Here is a 22,030-nt window from a genome sequence, read left to right on the forward strand (position 1 = left end):
CAAACGACATACAGTGTAACATGCCGCTGAGTCTATTTCTTTCAAATTCAAGAATAAGTGGATGTGGTGCCAATTCTGATCAGAAACAGCACACTTTGAGAAGGCAATTAAACCTTTCCTAGAGAGCCGTTGCCAGTCAGTGTCAATTATACTGGACTAGACAGAACATGTATAGATGGACTTAGGGTAAGGCACTTAGTGTAAGTGTAAGGCTTCTGGAGGTTTCCGCTCCCCACCTGCTGGTTCCTGGAGTCCTCTGTGCAGGCATTAGAGAAGAAGCCTCCATTGATTCAACATTTGACCACTGGAATTGAATCTCAGCAAATTTTAGGAATGGTTACAGAAAGTATTGATCTTTTCATTAGGTTTCTCTCCATGATTGTCACCAGTGGTTGCTAATTAGGAGCAAGTCCTGATTAATATCACACTGATGGGATATTTTGTATTCCTTTGCTTGGATTTTATGTTATGCATAGCACAAATGAACACTGAGAATATTTTTGTTTTGATTGACCCTACTATGCAAAACAGACCCAACTGTTCTATCTTTTCTCTAGGCTCAGGGTACATATATTTACTCACTTAGATTATCATCACAGATCACCTGTGATGAAGTAAGTGCTGGCCCACAAAAGGTTATGCTACACTACATATGCTAGTATTTAGCTGCCATAAGGCTCTTTCTGTGGCAACCTCTCTAGGAATGTCCAAAGGTAGCACTCAAACAATTTTTATTCCCTACAAAGACTTTTGTTTATTTGTTTATTCAGCCTCTAAGAACTTCTGTACCTAAAATGCCTGGCCTTAAGATTGTTGTTGCTAGTCGCAAAGTCGTGCCCGACCCATCACGACCCCACAGACAACATTCCTCCAGGCTCTCCTGTCCTCCACCATCCCTCGGGGTCCACCCAAGCCCACGCCCACTGCCCTAGTGACTCCATCTAGCCACCTCATCCTCTGCCATCCCTTTCTTTTGCCATCAATTGTTCCCAGCATCAGGGTCTTCTCCAGTGAGTTCCTTCTCATTAGGTGGCCAAAGTATTTGAATTTCATCTTCAGTATCTGACTTTCTATAGAGCAAAACCAAAGTCTAGTAGCACTTTATGCTGCTTTATTAAGTGCTCCCCTATTATTACTTTATATTTGCAATATTACATGAAAGATAAAATACTTTTCACATTTCTTTGGTTTTCAGTCTTTATTGCATTGTGCAAAATTATACATCAAAGGTACAATCCTATCCAAGTTTAGACAGCTTTACTGGCTGGAGCATGCTGGGAGTTGTAGGCCCTTTTCCTGTCTAAACTTGCATAGAATTGCACTATTAGACACCTCATCACAAAGTGCTTACAGTTCTCTTCCAGCAACCAGAAAATGTGATGAATGCCAGAGGCAATACTGAGCAACAAATATAGGAAGGAATAGCTGTAAACTCATTCAGTCCTGAAACAACAAGATATAAGTTTCTTTTCTTAGAGCAGTTTAACTATATATTGAATATTATTTGTAGCTCTGTTTCTTATTAAGTTCAGCAGAACTACATATCTTTATATGCGGTCAAATATCAGAAGAAAACTACAAGTTCAAAGGCCTCCCAATCTCAGTAAGAAAGGTTACAAAAGTTTCAGTTAAGGTTCACTTTTCATTTAGGTAAGCATAACATCAAAGCCAGAAGATAGATAGATAGATAGATAGATAGATAGATAGATAGATAGATAGATAGACAGACAGACAGACAGACAGACAGACAGACAGACAGACAGAGATCTTGGCATCTATTTTGCCACATGAACTGTTGCAACATTTCTGATAGCATCCCATCAGACTTTATCACAAATGTGGCAACATGACTGATTCCTTCAAATCTAAGTATTAGATGTTGGTCAAAACACCATTGCAAAATGAACAGGCCTTCCATGCCTCAACCATGCAGACACGTGACATTACTCGTCAAAGTGTTCCAAGGCATGGTTCTACTGCACCAGTCTGCAGCAAAAATATGGGTATTCCAAAATGGTGTAAACAACAAATGTAGTTACCTGGTCTACAAGTCTTGTTTGGTACTTGCATCCCTGGAAGATTTCCAATTTAAGAGGATTTAGTGTCATTAGACAATAAATATTAGGACCCTGAAGGAGTCATAAAATGTAAAATGGATTACCTTAGAAGCTCCAAGCTCTCTTGGTCTACACAGTGTTATTGACAGCCGTGTTTAAATTATAAAAAGATCACAAAAATAAGATTACATTGCCAGTGACAGTAACCAGAGAAAGATACCTTGCTAAAAGAGAGAGCATGTCCTTTTTCCTGAGGACATGATATTCTTGGCTGAATTCTATCAGTCATGCTCTCTTGCAATTGCACTGACTCCAGTGCATCCAAAGTATCACTTCAGTTGGGTTATGTGATTGAAAAAAGGACATGATCTACCTTGCATGATCTACCACTGAGGTAATTTAAAATATTTGTGTCAGAAAATGCTCCCCCCCCCCCCCCGCCAAAATGAAGCAAAGAAGTTTCAACTGCCCAGACTACAATTTCTACATATTCCTCCTACTAACTCCTGGAAGAAAGAGTTGAAATAAAAAAACCTTTGATATCAATAAGCCCATACTTTATACCTAACCATGTTAAAAGCCTTAAAAATGCTGCATTAAATATACTGATGTTCATGTTCCAAAAGAAGCAAGAGAGAAGCAAAGCCATTGTTATTTAAAAACAAGAAGGTTGTAGAGAACAGCAGTGTGTGAAAATGATACACTTGAAATGGTCAGAAAGCTGTCTCTAGACTACAAGGCTCAAAAATGGATTTTCATTCATTTTCAGCTCACTGTCTTCTTTCACAGAGACTTTGCCAAGTTGGATGTCTCATATGCCAAAAAAAACCCAAGGTGGGAAGTCTGAACTTTCTGTCTCAGAGTATAAAGTAGATTGAAGAAAATTGATGATTCAGAAGAGATAGCCTGCACATTCCAGTTCACAACCAAAATGAAAATAGGTAGTGCAAACAATCCCCACATCGTAAAACTTTCTAAGGGAAAGCGCTCACCAATGACCATGCAAGTCAGGCTTCTCCTCCTGCCACCAGATGTTTAGGGTCATTAAATTAACTATCAGTAACAACTACAAGGATTTTCCCTCTTTTTTTTAAAAGCAAGCAATCACATTGCATGGTTACTGATACCCATACCTATGATAAGCTTCGGTCAGAAATAGCTAGATACCCTAAACATTACAACACTTATCTTCATGGATGCTGAAAGCTGATGGATGCAACATGTAACTCTTCACACACTGTAAACACTCAAAGGTAGAAAAACAGCAATTCATCCGAGGTTATTTATTTTTAAATCAGGGATGATGAGAGATGAGGGAGAACAGAGTCGTTGTGTACCAGGCTGGTAAAACTATCTTCCTATGAGACTGTTTCCAAGGTGGTCTTCTAAGATCCTCTTGAGTACTTTTAAAGGGAACATTTTCATTTCTGACGATGCAGGGAAATGTCACAGGTTGTTATACTCTCAAATCTGCTACAGCTGCCAGTCCTTGGCCTGTCATTTTTTTTTTCTATCTGCTTTACTGAGGTTATAATTTTGCATTTTTTATTACTGGTTGGCTAACAGTAATAAATGTACTAATTATTAATCATGTCCCTCACTTCTAAAGGTCCTGTGATGAATATGATTTATTTTGACTACAATTTCTATCACTCTGCTCCCCCAGTTTCATTGCACTTACAGGACCTTCTCTAAGTGCTATAGCTACTAGTGCTCCCAAAAGGGACCACAGATAAAGAGAAAAAAAATTGTCATTTCCAAAACGGGACAGCTAAGTGTCGCTCACTTCTGAGAACTCCACTGACCCACACCTTTCCAGAAACGAGCGTTTCTGCCTGCTTTGGGAATGGCGGGAATGCCACTGTGCTAGTGGAAGGTCCTGCTAACACAGGGGCAATACTAGATACTGCTAAGGTTGGGCAACTTTTCCTGGCCTCTACATTTAGGCTGTACCAGAAGAACAGCAAGGAGGTCAATGAGGTTCTGCATTAGTGTAACGCCCTTTCCCAGCTTCCAAAGGCCAAAACATTTTCTTGAGTGAATGCCAAGGCTTGCAAAGAAGAGCACCAAGGACAGTGCTGAACAGGGATACATGAGGGAATCAGACAGGTGGGACCCTGCCTCATTCCCTGGACTCCGCTCCCTGGACTCCAGTTCGTTTTGTGGCAGCTGTGAGTCCGAGCTCCTGGTGCGTGTGCCCAGTGTTCACGTGGCACTCCCACAGAATCAAGCCTCACACAAACGCTGCTCAAGCAGCACCCTTCTTCCATGCCACATGCAGCAGCCTTTGTTTGTCCTGCACCTGATGCAGAAGATGGTTGCACATGAGAAAAAGTCTGCAAATGCTAGAAGGAAGGATTCTGTGGAGCTTCATTGCAACCCTAGTCCTGAAGGTGCCTTCCTCCAATCATTCTGCAGATGAGGTATTTTTTTACAGCGAGAATGAAGCTTTTAACCATACTGAATTAATTTTTTCCCCAGCAAAAGGTGGAGGGAACAGGGTCCATCCTGACAGGCCCTGCAATGGTGGAAGAGAGGAACAACTTAAAACCCCAGGCAAGAAGTGCTGTTTTTCATGCCAAGCCTGGGAGAGGGATTGATGTGTCCTTCACTGGGGTACCTTTAAAGGTCCACAGGAGCATCCCAGACTGTTTAGTGAACCAACAAACCAAAGAAGGGGAACGTATGCTTTCCTTTGCATATTTATTAATAATCTGCATCCGCATTTCATCCTTGTATGCAATAAACTGCATGTCATCTTTGACGCAGGTGGTTTTGTATCTTCCTAAGTATCCTTAATCCTAAAGTAGTGTCCTTACTGTTCTAGGCCCTCATGGTCAGAACTGGCTTCCTTGAAAGAGTAAGACTCAAATATGTGAGCTAATGATGGTGAACGATAATCCCAGCAGGTATGCATTCTGTGTGGGACATTTATCCGATTGATAGTTGCATGCATTTCCTGCCTATTCCACCAGGGAACTCCAGATGGCAGGTAAAGGCATCTTCCTCTCTATTTATCATTACAACAACCCTGTCAGGGAGGTTGGGATAAGAGTTGGTGAGTAGCCTGGAGGAGCCTTAGGCTCCACTGTGAATACGTGGCTCCTGTGTAGGCAAGGACTGCTATGGATTGGAAAAAGAATTTGCAGGAAAAAATGGAACACTTTCGAACAGATTAAAAACACAATTTATGGTATTAAAAAAAGACACTCACACCAAGGTTACCCAAAATGCTGCTAGGGCCATGCAGGAGGGTTCCCTTGGAGGAAGCTACAAACTGTCTCACCTGTTGAGTTTTTATACTTATATTCATATGTTTCATTGTATGTTTGACAAGCACTCTTTTAGATATACATATTTTTAAAAATGCGTTCAAAATATAGCAGATGGTGATCCCATGGCATTGCACATTAGCTAATAATTGTGAAAGCTTTTATATTTTCTATTGACTATGATTGGATACCAAAATACTACATAGATAAAATCACTTTATCAGACCCTTTGAAAATAATTTATTTTCATGTGTTCCTTTATCCCAATTCCTTTAATGCTCTTGGCTACTGTACTGGGACATATTTTCCTGTTTGGTTCATCGAGCCCTCCTTGGTGCTCTCTACCCAAGCAGTGGGGCATCAATCTAATATTTATTTTTAATTTGTTCTACCTCATGATACATTTCATTTTAGCAAGGGCAATCTAGAAGTCCTTACAGATCCACCAAGACCGAATTCCCAACCAGGGTTCCTGGACAAAAGAGACAGTGCTCCTCTAATTTGCGTAAATGTGCAACACAAAGGAAATTATGTGTGTTCAGCTAAATAGAAGAAATGGAAATATCAGACAGGAAGCAAGACAGGCACAGTGTGCTTCTACTTCCTACAAACATTTGGCACAGTTGGTGCAGTATTTTTAATAGTTAGGATGGACTTTTCACAATTACAGAAACTATTAAATTTTCCTGCTGATAAGGTTTTAGGGCCAAAGAAAAAACACTTCTCCCACTGTTTCATTGATGCTGTTGTGAGTTTTGGGTAAGAAGGTCAAGTCAAAACTTATTGTTGAGCCAGTGCTTGTTCTGTTTTGTTCAATTTCATTTCATTCCAATACCACCCTGTAGTCAAAGCTATTTTGGATTGGTTTGCATTTCTGAACTGTGACTTTGTTATTTCTTAAATGCCTATTTATTCACTTACACTTTAGAAATGTATCATTTCTAAAATCCTTTTCTGTCCCTATGGCTTCCTATAAGAAGTCCCTGAACAGTTCTGCTGTGCCATGGCATTTAGTTCAGGTTATCAGAAGTAACAGGGAAAAATTTCCTTTGATCTCTTATGCATCTCTTGTGCATATCTTCTATCATCATACAGGATGATAGAAGATATGCACAGAAAAGTATTCCAAAAGCCGTGGAATTTGGCAAGTTCTATGGTTATGCAAAACAATCTAAGAGGTGACCGAAAGGACAAAGTTATGAAAATTTCACACCATTCATGTTACCATCACCTTGAGCAAATAATTTGCTACACTCTGGTGTTGTACAGCAAGAGTTCTCACTATAAAGAGCTGCTCATCTCCAAGTGGCAAAGCACACAGGCATTCGTGGGCTGCATGGCTCTGGTGCAGAAAAGCTTCTTCCAAGACAGGAGTGCCCTGGCACATACTACAACACAAACTGCAACAGAAATTGTAGCAAGCATAGGTAGAGTTCACAAATCACACTCCTGTGTGTGTGTGTGTGTGTGTGTGTGTGCGTGCGCCTGAGCATGCACATGTGGACAGTTTTGTCTCCCATGCATACATATCTCTGCCATGCAGCCCAAAAAGTTTTTAATTAGAAAAAACAGATTTTTAAAAAGGAAGAGAACAGAATTTATAATAGAGAAGGCCAAGTGGCCACAGTTCAGGGTAGATAAAAACCAAATTTTTTAATTAAAACAATAGGATTTTTTAATTTCAATAGGATTTTTTAATTTCAATAGGATTTTTTAATGTTTTTAAGGAAAATCTATCTAAAGATAGTTTTCTATTTAAGACAGAAAAAGCCCAAAGGTTATTCATCACAAAACAAGGATTAGTTTTTAATTATGTAGCATGAGGCTGTGAATTTATGCAATATTTAAATTTTTTGGTAAATGAATTCCATTAATCCATTCAATGTCATGTTCTTTCAAAGTTTTCAGTAAGACTATTGGGCAGTTTTTTCTGTCTAGAAGATATTATCACAGATCCTTGGTTTTAAAGCTCTCAAAACTGTGAATTTGTGTCTGCAGAGATCACATGCCTATTCTCAGCAAAATTGTTATAAAATAAACAAAGTTGAGGAAAATACCTTAATCCCTTTGTATCTTTGCAAATCAACCCACTATCTTTTAAGTGTTCTGTTTCAAAAAAATTAAATGAATAGAAAATTGTTGGTAATAGAATAGATCTGCACAAGAAGCTAAGTGTGAGAAGAGAGGGGCAAGCAGTAAAAATTAACCTTTTGAGCAGACTACTCCACAAGTCTTTGGAACTTTTTGTGTATCACCCGAGGTTTATCATATTATTTATTTATTTATTTATTTATTTATTTATTTATTTATTTTAGAAAATTTCTAGGCCGCCCCATTCGCCGAAGCCTCGGGGCGGCTTACAAATAAATAAATTAAAATACATAAATTAACAATATAAAACACATATAACAGTATAAAATAAGTCCCCTGGCCAAAGAATAAAAATAAATACCATTAACAATTAAAATGACGCTTGAATAAAAAGGTCTTTGCCTGGCGCCGAAAAACAAATAACGACGGCGCCAGGCGGACCTCTCTGGGGAGCGCATTCCATAGGCTGGGCGCCACTGCAGAGAAAGCCCTCCTCCGGGTACTCACCCTCCTAATTTCCTTCACAGAAGGTTCCCGAAGAAGGGCCTCTCCCAATGATCTCAGGGGGCGGGCGGGCATATATGGACGTAAGTGCTCCTTCAGGTAGCCAGAACCCAAGCCGTTTAGGGCTTTATAGGTCATCACCATCACCTTGAATTGGGCACAGACTTCAGTGGGAAGCCAGTGAAGCTGACGGAGGACTGGAGTCATGTGAACATAACGCCCAGTCCCCGTCAGCAGCCTGGCAGCTCTATTTTGAACCAATTGAAGTATCCAGACCGTCTTCAAGGGTAGCCCCACGTAGAGCGTGTTACAGAAGTCAAGGCGGGAAGTCACCAACACGTGTGTCACTGTCGCCAGGCAGTCATACTCCAGGAAGGGGCGCAGCTGATGGATCAGCCGAAGCTGAAAGAAAGCGCTCCTCGCCACTGCTGTCACCTGAGCTTCCAGTGAAAGCTCTGGGTCAAGGAGCACTCCCAAGCTGCGGACCTTGTCCCTAAGAGGGAGTGCAACCCCATTCAGGACTAGGTTCAATTCACCCTCACCGAAGCCCGATCCGCCGACTAACAGGAAGTCTGTCTTGTCTGGATTGAGCTTCAGTTTATTGACCCTCATCCAGCCCATTACCTCAGCCAGGCACCGGTTCAGCACAGCCACTGCCTCACCTGGATTGGTGGAAAATGAGAGGTAGAGCTGGGTATCATCAGCGTACTGATGATTCCGCAGCCCACACCTCTTGACGACCTCTCCCAGCAGTTTCATGTAGATGTTAAACAGCAAAGGGGACAAAATGGACTCCTGCAGTACTCCATGGCATAGCTGCCATGGCGCAGAGTCATAGTCCCCCAGCACCACCTTCTGGAAACGGTCATTGAGATAAGAGCGGAACCACTGCAGAGCAGTGCTTCCGACCCCCACTCCCGCTAGCCTATCCAGAAGGATACCATGATCGATGGTATCAAAAGCCGCTGAGAGGCCCAGAAGAACCAACAGGGATGCACTCCCCCTGTCCTTCTCCCTGCACAGGTCATCGTACAGGGCGACCAAGGCAGATTCAGTACCGTACCCGGGTCTGAAGCTGGACTGAAATGGGTCCAGATAATCAGTTTCATCCAAGAGTGCTTGGAGTTGTCCCGCCACCACCCGCTCCAACACCTTGCCCAGAAACAGGATGTTGGCCACTGGTCTATAATTAGTGGCCATCTCTGGATCCAGTGAAGTTTTCTTCAGGACCGGTCGGACTACCGTCTCCTTTAAAGGGGCAGGTACCCGACCCTCCCTCAGAGAAGCATTAACCACTTCCAAGATCCAGATCCCAATCCCGTGCTTGGCGTTATTTATTAACCAAGACGGGCAAGGGTCCAATAGGCAAGTGGTGGGACATACTCGTCCAAGCACCTTGTCCACATCATCAGGCCGCATTAACTGAAATTCATCCATTAATTTTGGACCAGACAGCGACATTGGTATCTCCCCAGAAGCCTCTGAATCACTAGTAGAGTCTAGCTCGTGACGAATCTGAGTGATTTTCTCCCTGAAATGCTTGGCAAAGTCGTCACAGTGGGCCTTCGAGGGTGGAACCAGATCTTTCTTAGGGCCAGGGCAGACCAGGCCTTGTACCACTTGAAAAGGCTCCGCCGGACGGCATTTTGAGGAGGCAATGGAAACAGAGAAGAATTTCTCTTTCGCCGCCCTCACCGCCACAGCATAGGCCCGATAGTGGGCTCTTAAGTGTGTTTGGTCAGATTCATCTCGTGATTTCCTCCACCTACGCTCTAGCCGTCTCCCAGCCTGCTTCATCGCCCGCAATTCAGGTGTATACCAAGGGGAAGAGTGGGCTCTGCCTGGCGGGAGAGGACGCTTAGGAGCGATCGTGTCCACAGCCCTGGTCATCTCCCCATTCCACAGTTCGACCAGAGCCTCGACAGGAGCACCAGTCTTGTCAGCCAGAAACTCCCCCAGGGTCTTCAGGAATCCATCCGGATCCATCCGGCTCCAAAGGCGGACCCACACAATCGGGTCCGCACCCTTACAGAGGGAAAGGCTGCTCTTGAGCACAAACCTCACCAGGAAGTGATCTGACCATGACAGGGGTGTCAGGCATAAATTCCTCACCCTCAGACCACCCTCTTCCTGCCCCGTCGAGAAAACCAGGTCCAGGGTGTGTCCACGTTCATATTATTCTTTCCCTGGAGGAGAGAACCTATAATGCAGCAGGCCATAAAAAAGACCGAGTTTGGAAATATTTTAATGAACATCTACTTATGGGTAAGGCAGGCGTACATGCAAATTATATTGAAAAACCATGATTTAAATCTAGCCTTACTGACTAGTGATTTAGATCATAATTTAAATCAAATCAAATCTACCCTGGCACAGTTCATCACCAAGCCTATTAGGACAATGAAGAAATATTAGGATATACAATAGCAAGAAGGATAAAATAGAATACAAGGTTTAATTTGCTTCTAAAGTGCTTGCAGTCCTTTAATGACAATCTCTGTGGAACTCTAAACATTAATTTGTTTTAAGTGAAAATGGTACTGTATCCTAGGATGATTCAGGTTTTGCTTATTTGCAAAAGTACATGAAAGAAGCAGCACATTCCAATTATTTATTAAGGAGCAGGATTATGGTAAATCTTGGATCTCTCCTACAGTGATAACTTTTAGTGCTGTTAGCAGCCAAATGACTTCCAAAGAGTCCTAAAAATGGAAAATATATAGGTTTGCAGAAGAGAAGGCCTTTAATCCTGCATGTAAGTTCTTAGATAAAGAATATTAGAATTATTGGAAGGTGTTCCAAAATGTTTGATGGGCCCTCATACCAATTAATTGGGAAGTCAACCATTTTGCACATAAATGCAAGCAAATGTTAAAGCAGCTTTAAAGAGTGTAAATGTTTATTAATTATCTAGAAAAAGATAAAGAGCCTGTAAATTCAGTTTTCAGATGATGCCATGATAATAGCCACTATCAACAGAAAACATAACATAAAACTTATATATTTCAAAAAGGTAGGCTAGGAACGAAGAAAAAATATCCATCCTAGACAGAGTTCTATGTCAAAATGTAATATGCCAAAAACATTTATCTTAAAGGGATGTCATGAGTTAAATTTACAGGCAGTTCTGAACCAATCAGCAAATCAGTTAGCATTTGGCCCTTTCAACAAGGGCATTCTAGCCTTTCAATGGTAGTTTCTTTCCTACCTACAAGCCCCAGTACAGCAACAGAGATTTCAAAGAAGACTCCAGTCCTAAAATATAGTAAGGCACTGCCATAGCAAAAAGCAACACATGAATTAAGACTTCATGACTGACACACAGTGCCAGTATCCATGGTTAGTACGATTTGGGTTACTGTCACTGCAGCATCTGTGGCCACATGGCAACTGCCCCACCAAGTCCTTATTCTGCAAGGGCTCTTAGCAAGAAAAATAATAGAAAATTCAAAACATATGAGATAAACAGTGAATATGAGTTTCTCAGTCTTTTGCTTGATTTCACAAGTTCTAGACACAAATCTTAAACAATGCTTATGTGAAAATCTTCTTAAAATATTATTTCGGCTCGTAGGATATATCACCAACATAACAGGAGCTAACACTTCTTAAAGTAACCCTTCTTAAAGAAACGAGAGGAAACTGTTATTTTCAGACTGGGATACACGTTCCCTTCAGCATGCACCACTGACCTGCCCTTCCAGAAATGAGTACTTATTTCCATATTTGCTATCTTCTCGCTATATTGGTGTTCGGTCCTACTAGCATGTGGGCAGCACGGGCTACTGCCCCAAATCTGCACAGTTCAGTTCAGATGCAGGCTGGTTACCATATAAGAACTAGACCTTCAGGAAGTTTAGCAGACTGGTCTGGAAGGAATAGCATGCATGTGGGATGTTTAGCAGATGAACATCAGGATAAACCCTGAACAGAATAGACATGCTCCTGACATACTTACCTGAGTGAGCTGATGGGAAATACCAAGGACAGCTCATATTCACATAGGTGCCAGGCATACCATCAGGCCAACATACGGATCCATCAAATGTCCTGTTGCAGAATTTGCCTTCTGTAGACAGAGAATATTTTAAGAGCAGTTAGCCAAAAATAAAGAAGTGGCTCTATGAAATGCTATTGAGATAACATAATAAAAATCTGGACAGGAGAAAATTTAATGCCAAAAAGGAATGGTGGGAAATATAACTCCATGATTTGACAAAATGATTCAAGAGCTTTGTTCAACGGCTTGATCGAACCCCGTGTGGTGAGAATTTAGAACTCAGTGAGGTTGTCCTGGGAAATACCCATCTTTGATAAAGTCAGACACATGGATGGGGTACGTCTGCCTCACCATTCTAGCAGCTTACATCATATCAAAAGAGTCAAACGAACAACTCTTAGGCAGTAATAACTGCTTATCTGCAGAAAAACTAAGTACAAATTAAATACAAAAAAAAATATTAATTAATCACAAATTGCAAGACCTGATCACAGTATTTGTTAGCAGAATTCCCACAAAAACTGTCTGGTGTAGGAACAGCCTGGCCATTTTATTTAAGTTTTTATTTGATTAATGCATTTCTAGCTTGCCCTTCCTTCTATCATGAAACACAAGGCAGTGTGGAGGAAGTTCCCAGACAACTTCCAGATCGTGCCCTGAGTCATTCTGAACCCTCAGTGTAACGTGAACATGTTTCATCGCCTATTTCAATTGTCCTGGCTTTCTGGCAGAACATAACCTCAGCGGTTCTCCACTGGCTTCAGTCAACATGCAGCAACTTGCTATGGCCCTGACTTCAACGGAAAAGGTTGTCAGTGTGGCTGTCAGTTTAGTCAATGGAGAAGCATCACCCTTGATGGTATCCAGATCCCCTTGTTCATGGCAACACACTCATTTCCAGCATTGCCCTTGCTAATTCATTCCATTATTCAGAACACTTTAAGCATTTTCCTCCAGACAAATGTTCTGCTGTCAGGCTGTTTCAAAGTGTAAGCTACATACATTGATGCATTGCTGAAACAGCCCCACATACATCCTGAAATATCCCCACCAGTCAGCATTAAAGCTTATTCAATGTGCTAACACCTCAACCAGATTTATTAAAATGTCAGTCCAGGAGTATGGCATTAGCTGTTCAACAGTGCAAAGAGAGATTAATACCTTCTTGCTATTATTGCTATCAGCTCGTCTAATTCTCAATGTCAACTATACAAATCTGAGAGGTAGCAATGGGATGGTTTCTAAACAGAATCATGCTGTTTCAGAAATTTATCAAGTCCTACCGTTTCCATTGGATTAGGATCAGAACATCTGTTCAGATGCCAAAGACTTTCCTTTCCGAATTACTAGAAGACTCACGAGAGGCTGATAAGACAGCGGAATAGCCACAGTTCTATTCTTTTCAATCAGCTATTGATGTCTTCCTCTAGCCAAACTGAGCCAATATTTTAAGATAAATGAAAAAGCATTTTGTCATGCTTTGTCAGTGGTAGACATAAGCAAGTGTGTCCAACAGTTAATTACTATCTTCAGGTACTTTGTTTTGTTATTAGAGCTCTGTTTAGGCATTCTGCTAGCCAGGGAAAGAACACACAGGGAGAAAGAATTCCCTAAGAATTCCTAAGTGTGGATTAAATTGCATGCCTCATCTTTTTTAAAAATTGAGTGCATTGTTGCAATTACCAAACAGTAAACACAGAATGTTGGGAGAGAAACACCTACCATATTCTTGTTTAACTCTTATCTATCATCTCTCCGAGCAAGACTGGGTGTACTGGCAAGGGAGGGAATAAATATTTGCCTTGCCCCTTGAAGGAGGAAGTAGTTAAAACAACTTTTAAAGAAGATTTCCTCATCTTTCAGTAATTAGTAATTTTGTGCCTGTCCCAGATCTTGGGGAAGCAGACCAAAGCCGATATAATTGTTCACCTCCAGACATTATCTAATATAGCTGATTTTTTAAAGAATTGCTTCAGGAATTGAAACTGTGTAATTGATCCATGACTGTAATTAATCTATGCTGGGGGGCAATAGAAGGAGTGAAAACTCTGTTAAAATTCTTCCCAGTGATTTGACAAACTGGTGATGGGATCTCTAAGCACATGCAAAGAAATATTATGGCCCAGATAAAGGCAAACAATTTAGCTTCAGCACCTTAAGAAATGCACTGATGATCAGAGTCTGTGTATCTAGGAACAGGTGATTGCTTGTTCCAGAAAAGCAGAAGGAAGCAGCAGCAGCAGAAAAACCCTGGCAGATGGTCTGGGAGTGCTAGCGAACTGACTTTGTCCTCCATAGAAAGTGGCCAGGGTTATGAGATGCACATACATGGCTTTACTAGCTGTTTGCTTTTACCTGAAGAGCTTTTATTTCTTAGGACTGTTCACAGCACTGTGCTTTACAGTGTCCTACACTACTCAGAAACTGTTAACTGGTACAGCATGCTGTAGATTTTGCTAGGCTTAATCTGGAACAAGGCAGTAGGGCTTCAGTGCTAATGAGTTAATTTCTGGACACAATTAAAGTTGTTGGATTTTAACTTTAAAACTGGATCCAAGAAATCCAGGTGCACAGTTTCTTAGGGCAATGCTAGAGATCTGTAGTCTGATCTCCCATCTCTTTGTATTTCTTTAAAAACCAAAGCCAAATTGCACTGGGGTCATGGCACAGGACAAGAGGGAGTTTTCCCCTATGGAAGTTTGCTATCTAAAATAGGCCCAAGTTTCTATTTTGCCCCTTATGCAAGACTGGACTACATGGCTAAGCTTCTTCTCTCATAGTGCCGCAATCACTCTGCAACTCAAGACCTACTGGCAGAAACCTCTCTTGCCATTAAGAATACCTTGTTCTGCTGTGACATACATACCTTTAACATAATCCAATGTGGCCCTGTCCCACAAGCCTCCTTCGATGAAGTTTATATTGATAGCCAAATCTTCAGAGAAATCTTTAGCCACAGTGTCATAATTTGGGACTTTTTTTGACAGAGGTCTGCCAGGTCCAGTCCCTTGTTGTTTTAGGAAGTTTGTGAATATGTTTCTTCCTTCAAGCATTTCTAACTGAATAGATTAAAGTATTCCTAGCACCATATTGCCTTGATATCATAGGTTTATGGTCCTGTAGGTTCAATTTTAGATTTTTTAGATTTTATTGTAAGCTGTTCTGAATGCATTCCATGGATGCAAGAGCAAGAAGTATTTTTAAGGTATAAAATACTACTCTAAGCTTGATATTTGTCCTTCTACATTTAGAGAGCAAGAAAATCTAGAAAAGAAAGTCTCATTGGGCATTGCAAGGTAAAATGAAGAAGACCTGCTATACTTGTACATCTCTACATGAGTAACAAAGTGAGCCACATTCTAAAACATAGCAGAATGCTTTCATTGCACTGTAACTGGCCTTGAACTAAATATGAACTATGACCCACCTTCATTCTGCAGGCCAGGCTGATTAACTGGGAGTGTTGTGGGGTGGGGGGGGGGGGAGAGAGAGCAGAAGGCCATTTGCAAGAACTGCAGCAGTATTTGGATGGGATATTTATTTGTGACTAAGCAACCTTACCTGCCAGAAGAGGGGGTGTTTCATGGAGGTATTTCAAACACTGAAGCCGATATTCTTCCCAGTTTTGTTTTATTGAAGGAAGTGAAGAGTGTGGTCTCTAGAAGGAAAGAAAATTACATCTTGTGAATCAAATTCTTCAGATTTTTCCCCCACTGCATTAAAATGCATTAAGGAGGTCAACTATCCAAAGTAGCTACAGAATTATTAATTAACATAAATCAGAAGCATACAACTGCCCTGGGGCAAATAGGCAAACAGGATACAGAAATTCCCCAAAATGTTTTCTAATTTTGATAGAGAGATCCCTTCTATGTACCACCTCTTTTCTGCTTTTAACATGAGAAGATACTTTTCTTGACCTGCGTCCATGTTAGCCTTTCCCAAAATAACTTTTAATGTTTTGCTGCTTCTTGCATTATTTCTTGTTAGTTATGCTTAAGCTAGACATACTGACATCAGCCTTACCCATCCCACAGCACTGATCCTAGGCAAAGGTGCCTTGGTCTTCATCCAAGATTACTGGTTATCGCCGACCCCAGATATTGAGGTCATCTCCATTGCCAGACACAGAGAGTCACAAGCCCTGATTGGGCCTTCTGTGCTAAAAGCAGTAAAGGTAAAGCCCTCTTGTTGAAGTCCTGTCCAGACAAGGCAGCATATGGAAACTTCATGGAGCACACCTCCAAAGAAGCAAGCCACTGCACATGAAGAGAAAGTCAACACAGGGGTCTCTTGTTCCCAGAGCTAAAACGGTTCCAGCTGTAGCACTCTGTTGCTGGTGCAAAGACAAATTTCTTCAGCACCTGGGAGACTGGACAGCTCTACAGCATTCTGCTACTAAAACATTCCTCTGTCAGCGCCAAGTCCTTGCATCAATTCAGAATCTTTACAACTTTACAATTTTCCACCTTGCCTCCACCCCAGAACTTTAGCAACTGTCCTACTGGTCCCAGCTTAGAGTCATCTCTATCGGCTCAACTGAAAACAGGACTACACTCCTCTAACACAATGCTAGACTGCTGACAAGATATACATATGTGTACGCTGGAGCTGGAAGAAGGAGGCATGTTGTAATGATGTAAGTTAAGAAAAAGGGGGAAAAACCAGAGGGGATAAAGCAAGGCCGAGGACAAGCTTTCATTATTAGTCACTAGCCAGATTCATGGGCATTACTAGCACTTAAGAGACATTTCAGGAAGGCTGATATTAGAGTAGGATCAAGTGTTTCTGTCTTAATCTTCCCACTGTGCAATTCCAGATTTTGAGTGATGAAGCTCAGGGAGGTTCCCCTTTTCCAATGAACTTGAGGTTTCAGCTGGGTCCTTTTAGAAGCCCTCCCTATAGTTGGCACAGATTTATATGCTGCCTCCAGGTAGCAAGCCTTATAGAGCGCACATGAAGGAAGTCTTCCTAAGTCTTGGCTCACTGTGGTGGAGGACTTTTCCAGGGAACCGTTCAGCAAGCTCAGAGATTGCACAGCTGTCTTGCTCCCAAGGCAAGTTTCTCTGAGCTAGCACAGGGCACACTCCAGGCTGCTCAAACATGTAAAAGGCCATTGGGAGGGAGAAGAGTCTTGCAAAACTCTTCCAGCATTTAGAACTTGCAGGGAAACAAGGGCCCTTTAAAAGCCATCCCCCCCAAAAAAGTATTACTTAACAAAGAAGTAAAACCTAAACTCTTTAAAAGTTTGGTTCAGCCCCTAGATACTGCCTATTTTCTGATGTACCAGCTTTCAAAGAAACATGTAAGTGAGGCATAAAATATTAAATGCAGACTACACAATCAAAAGCAAGGGTGAGTGGCTTCTGGGGGAGTCTCTGGACAATTCACACTGCCTGAAGCCTGCTAGAGAGCACACGCAGCTGCCATGCTGCCAAAATTGCCATTGATATCGGTGGCGGAGAATGTCTCTAGGCATGGGGATAATGCTCCTGTCTCTTTAAAACAAGGTTATAGGAACAGTAAGCCTTGTTTTAAAGCAAAGCACGCTTTTGCTTCGAAACAAGGTGTACGCTTCCTGTTCTGATGGGAAATCTGCATATCTTTCTCAACCATGCAGGAAATTTCAGCAGGAAACTATGCAGCACAGAAACAGGGCAATGGATCCTACAAAATTGCCCAGGGAATGCACTGCCTCCCCATCCTCTAAAGTATTTTAGAACAAAAACAAGCAGAGTTTTCTCAAGAAGAGTGGTCCAGAATAGCAGCATACCTTTTATACAAAGCAAGGAATGTTTCAATGTCTTATTCTGCAATGTATTCATCACTGCATAAGGGGATGATTATCTGGGGATATTTGAAATTAGGAAAATATTTTAAAGAAAATGCACTAGACTGTTGGACATTTTTACAGCTCTCCAGTTCCCAAGAAAGAAATGGTAGGAATGATCACATTTTGGTATATTTTGCTGTCTTTTTCTCATGTACCTTCTAAAACAAACTTCTATAAAACTAAATTATGACCTTAAAAATTTACCATCCTTTCAATAACTAATGGTCCAGCTAAACCGTCTTCCTTGCACAGAGAGTAGTCTAGGCTGGATGCTTGAGGAGGAGTCATAAAACCACCAACAAGAACCTAATTGTGCAGAATCTAGCACTAAGCCGCTGAAGTGTCTCCCCGCCATCCTTGATGGTACTAGTACATATCCCCAAGCAGGATTAACAGCCCTAGCTGCTTGAACCGGAAAGTTGTGTGTGGCAATGTAATCTATTTGCATAGCCATACTTTTCCTTTGGCAGAAAAGGAGCAGGAGGAGAAACTAGGGTATTTGGAACAATAAAATCCCCACAGTTCTTTAAATATATGTTACACATGTATGTTTTCTGTGTGGATACCTAAATCTCCGAGAGCCTTCCTCAACCAGACACCTCCCAGATATACTGGCCCACTCCCATCAGCCCCAGGTTGATGGGAATTCCAGTCCAACACAGGTAGAAGGCACCAGGTTGGGGAAGATTGATGTACACCTAAACTGGATCCCTTCCCCAGTCTTAACTTTCCAGGAAGCCTTTAGTATAATTCCTTCAGTTCAAACATGACCAACTTGAAGTACATGCAACATACTAGTTTATTTCTCATCATTATCTTCCACTCCTTGCTTTCTCTTCCCCAATTGTTTACTAACAAAAGAAATTAGGGCTTATGATAATTAAAGGCAGATCCTCATCATTTGTGCCTACATAATTCTAACATGCTGTGATGACTGTAAAGGTAAAGGTAAAGGTAAAGGTTTCCCCTTGATGTTAAGTCCAGTCATGCCTGCCTCTGGGGGCGGTGCTCATCTCCGTTTCCTAGCCGAGGGAGCCAGCGTTTGTCCGCAGACAGTCTCCGTGGGCATGTGGCCGGCATGACTAAACACCGAAGTACATGGAACGCTGTTACCTGCCCACCAAAATGGTACCTTTTCATCTACTTGCATTTGCATGCTTTCGAACTGCAAGGTTGGCAGGAGCTGGGACAGAGCAATGGGAACTCACTCCATTGTGCAGATTCGAACCGGCAACCTTTCATTCAACCAGCACAGCAGTTTAAACCACTGCGCCACCTGCATCCCTATGATGATTGAAGAGTATTTAAATAAATGATAGGTTGTATGTATAATGGGGGCAAAATGGTGATCTGCATTAATGGAAGGCACTTCCACTTGTGCAAAGCAGAGCATCTGCTGTTTGTCTATCCTTTCTACACACTGCAGCCTCACTACCTCTTTTGAAAAGCTGCTCTAGAGCATTTGCAAAACCTGTAGAACAGCATGAGATATGGTGCAGAGGACTGCAGTATACTGGGGATCAAAGAAATTAGATGACCTGCTTTCTGAAAGCTGAAGTCCTTTCCACTGGTGCAAAACCACCACTGGAATGACCCAATAAATGCAGAAGGAAGTCAATATCAAGAATGTACATCCCCTTGCAAAAAATGTGGTTGTGTTCAGGAAAAGTACATCAGTTGAAATATGGTAGCTGGATATACAGGACATGGCCTTCTCAGTGGTGGTACCTGTTTTATGGCATTGCTTGCTCTAGAATATTCAGGTGTCCTCTTTTCCACCTCCCTTCAGATACAAAGTTTTTTAATGTTATTATAGTTGACTCTGAACTTGATCAACTGCTTACTTTTCTGACTGGGAATTGTTTCTAGTTTGGCACTTCTCTTTTCAGATTATGCTGATTGGTATGCTATTTCGGTCAAGTATAAATATTTATAATCGAATTTGTGATGACTAATTCACTGTTAGCTCCCTTAAAGGTTTGCAAGGATATAAAGGCAGAATAAAATATTTCTTTTTAAAACAGTTGCATCTTACTCAACAAAATTTTAAAAAGCAAGGAAAATGGCCACTAATATAACATTTATCTCATTGCGGCAAAGTATTGCAATACGGGGACCCTTTTACAGAAATTGTATTCAAAGAAGGCTATACATGTACTAAGTACAAATATACACAGCTGGAATTTCATCCATGCAGCCCAACCCTTCACAGCTGCGAGTCCCCAGGTATTCTACTGCCTAGTTAAGTGTGTAATTTTAATCATATATAGAAAGTATTTTCAATACCCCCTTTTATTTGGGACATTCACTATAGCAGTTTTAGTCCTATTCTGCAATACTGAAGGGTTCTTATTATTAAATTGCATTTCTATCCCACCCTTTTACCTCTTGCAAGGAACCCAAAGTGGCTCTGAAGTTTCTCCTTCTTGCAGACTTTTAGTAATTCTATGTTTCAACAAGATTTTTAATTTTTTAAGGATGCATAAATATTCAATTCCTTTGGTTAGAGGAGTATACTACATGACAAACTGGACATTAATGAAATGGCATTGTATAACGAAGCTGAGCTAAGAGCATGAGTGCAGAAGGACCTATTTCTGCTGTGTATTACTGTATTTTCCACACAAGTCAGCAATGGAGGAAGAAAAAAGCAGAAGAAAAGCAGCATCTATCTGGGCTTCTAATGGAGAAAAGACAGGGTGGAGGGACTGCCTTTCTGTGACAAACAAGTCAATGACATTATAAGCCATTATGTTCAATCACAAAGATGCTCTCAGGGAATCCTAAAAAGGAGTGCAACCAACTTGCCTAAACACAACATGAACATTTATCAACTGCCTTTATTTGTGTAGTTTTTAATGGTAATCACTGCCTTTATCTTGTTAATGCAAAGCACCATGGTCTGACTCGAATTCTTGGCAACATAACTCTTGCTGGCACATGGTTTTCAACCAGAGATCCAACCTGAGAATTAAAATTCACTATAGGCAAACTTATGTATCAAATCTGGGCGGTGCTTAGTTCTTTTAGAAATGTATACTTGTACTTCTCATTTGAGGGCATTGACATGGGTCAGTGTTAAATCACTGCAGCCTGCCTATTCATCTAAACCTATGCATTATTCTTGGTATAACTGCCTTTAGCTCAATTTGCCCATACTAACTGGGTTCAGGTGACACAATAATCGACCATCATAACAGTTAAATGTGGCTTATGCTTGAACCATGGTCTATTGTGTTGCTTGAATGCAGCTACACTAACAAATTACTGTTTGGTTAGAACCCATCATTCACAGCCCAATAAAACATAGGTTCTCTTCATTTTTTGTTGATGCTTAACAATCATGCCTTGTTAACACAGCGGGTTCAGATGACACAATAACCCAGTCCAGTGGCAATCCACACTTGACCTACACTCAGCGCTGGAGCATGTGTTGTACAGTCTGAACCCAGCCACTGTGGGCTATCTGATGTGCAATAATCCATGTTTCTCGTCTTACAAGAAAATCAAGCCACTAGGTTTTTGTGACTGTATAATGGATTCTAAGTGTTCCAATAGTAGAAAGGAGATTAAAGAATAAACATTTGTAAGAAATGAATGATTCCCAAGATTTTGGCCAGCCAACCTGTGATTTGGGGTGGGGGGGGGGAATCTTGAAAATGCAATGCCATCTGAAGTGCAAAGTCACAGATAAATGGCTAGAACGGGGAAATGTCCGACATTTGAACAGTGTCCCATTGAAGACTATGCTCTTTGGAAAACCCAGCACTGCAATTATGAATAGTGAGGGATACTGAACTCTCCAATGATGAAAACTATCCAGATTTCTAGTGACTAGTATATGGACTCAAGACCAAATGCATGTTCCACAACGTATGTTTCAGGAAATATTCGCACTGCAGAGTCCAGCAAATTTCACACAAAGCATTTCTAGTTTTTAAGCATATAATCATTAGCACCAGTACATATGCACCATTTAATACAATAAGGGTGCAATCCAAAGCATGTCTATACAGAGCACTGGGACTTACTGGTCAAGGAACAGGAAGAGATTTAGCTCTGTTCTTCTATATATGCATTGGAATATGCCCTAAAATCTCTAAGTGTGTGAATACACAAAATGAGAATCACAGTTAAAAATACAAATGTAATGTAACATTTTGACATTCAACAAAAGTTAAGGAGAAACAATAAACAGCATCATAATTATACACCAGGAAAAGCTTGTATAAACCAGGATGTCATTTTCAGGATAAATTTAAAACACATTTTC

General features: G+C 41.1%; 1 protein-coding gene across 1 annotated transcript in view; it reads right to left on the minus strand.

The window, feature by feature from the left end:
- Positions 1 to 22,030, minus strand: part of GLP1R (glucagon like peptide 1 receptor) — an 82,630-nt gene that overhangs the window by 60,282 nt on the left and 318 nt on the right. The window contains exons 2-3 of the mRNA XM_044450484.1: positions 15,486 to 15,582; positions 11,883 to 11,993 (exon numbers count right to left, since the gene is read on the minus strand). Coding sequence (XP_044306419.1) covers positions 11,883 to 11,993; positions 15,486 to 15,582 — 208 coding nt within the window. The remainder of the gene's footprint in view (positions 1 to 11,882; positions 11,994 to 15,485; positions 15,583 to 22,030) is intronic.

The sequence above is a fragment of the Varanus komodoensis genome, unplaced genomic scaffold (assembly GCF_004798865.1).
Source record: "Varanus komodoensis strain SLA01 unplaced genomic scaffold, ASM479886v1 scaffold1, whole genome shotgun sequence".
NCBI classification, from domain to species: Eukaryota; Metazoa; Chordata; class Lepidosauria; order Squamata; family Varanidae; genus Varanus; species Varanus komodoensis.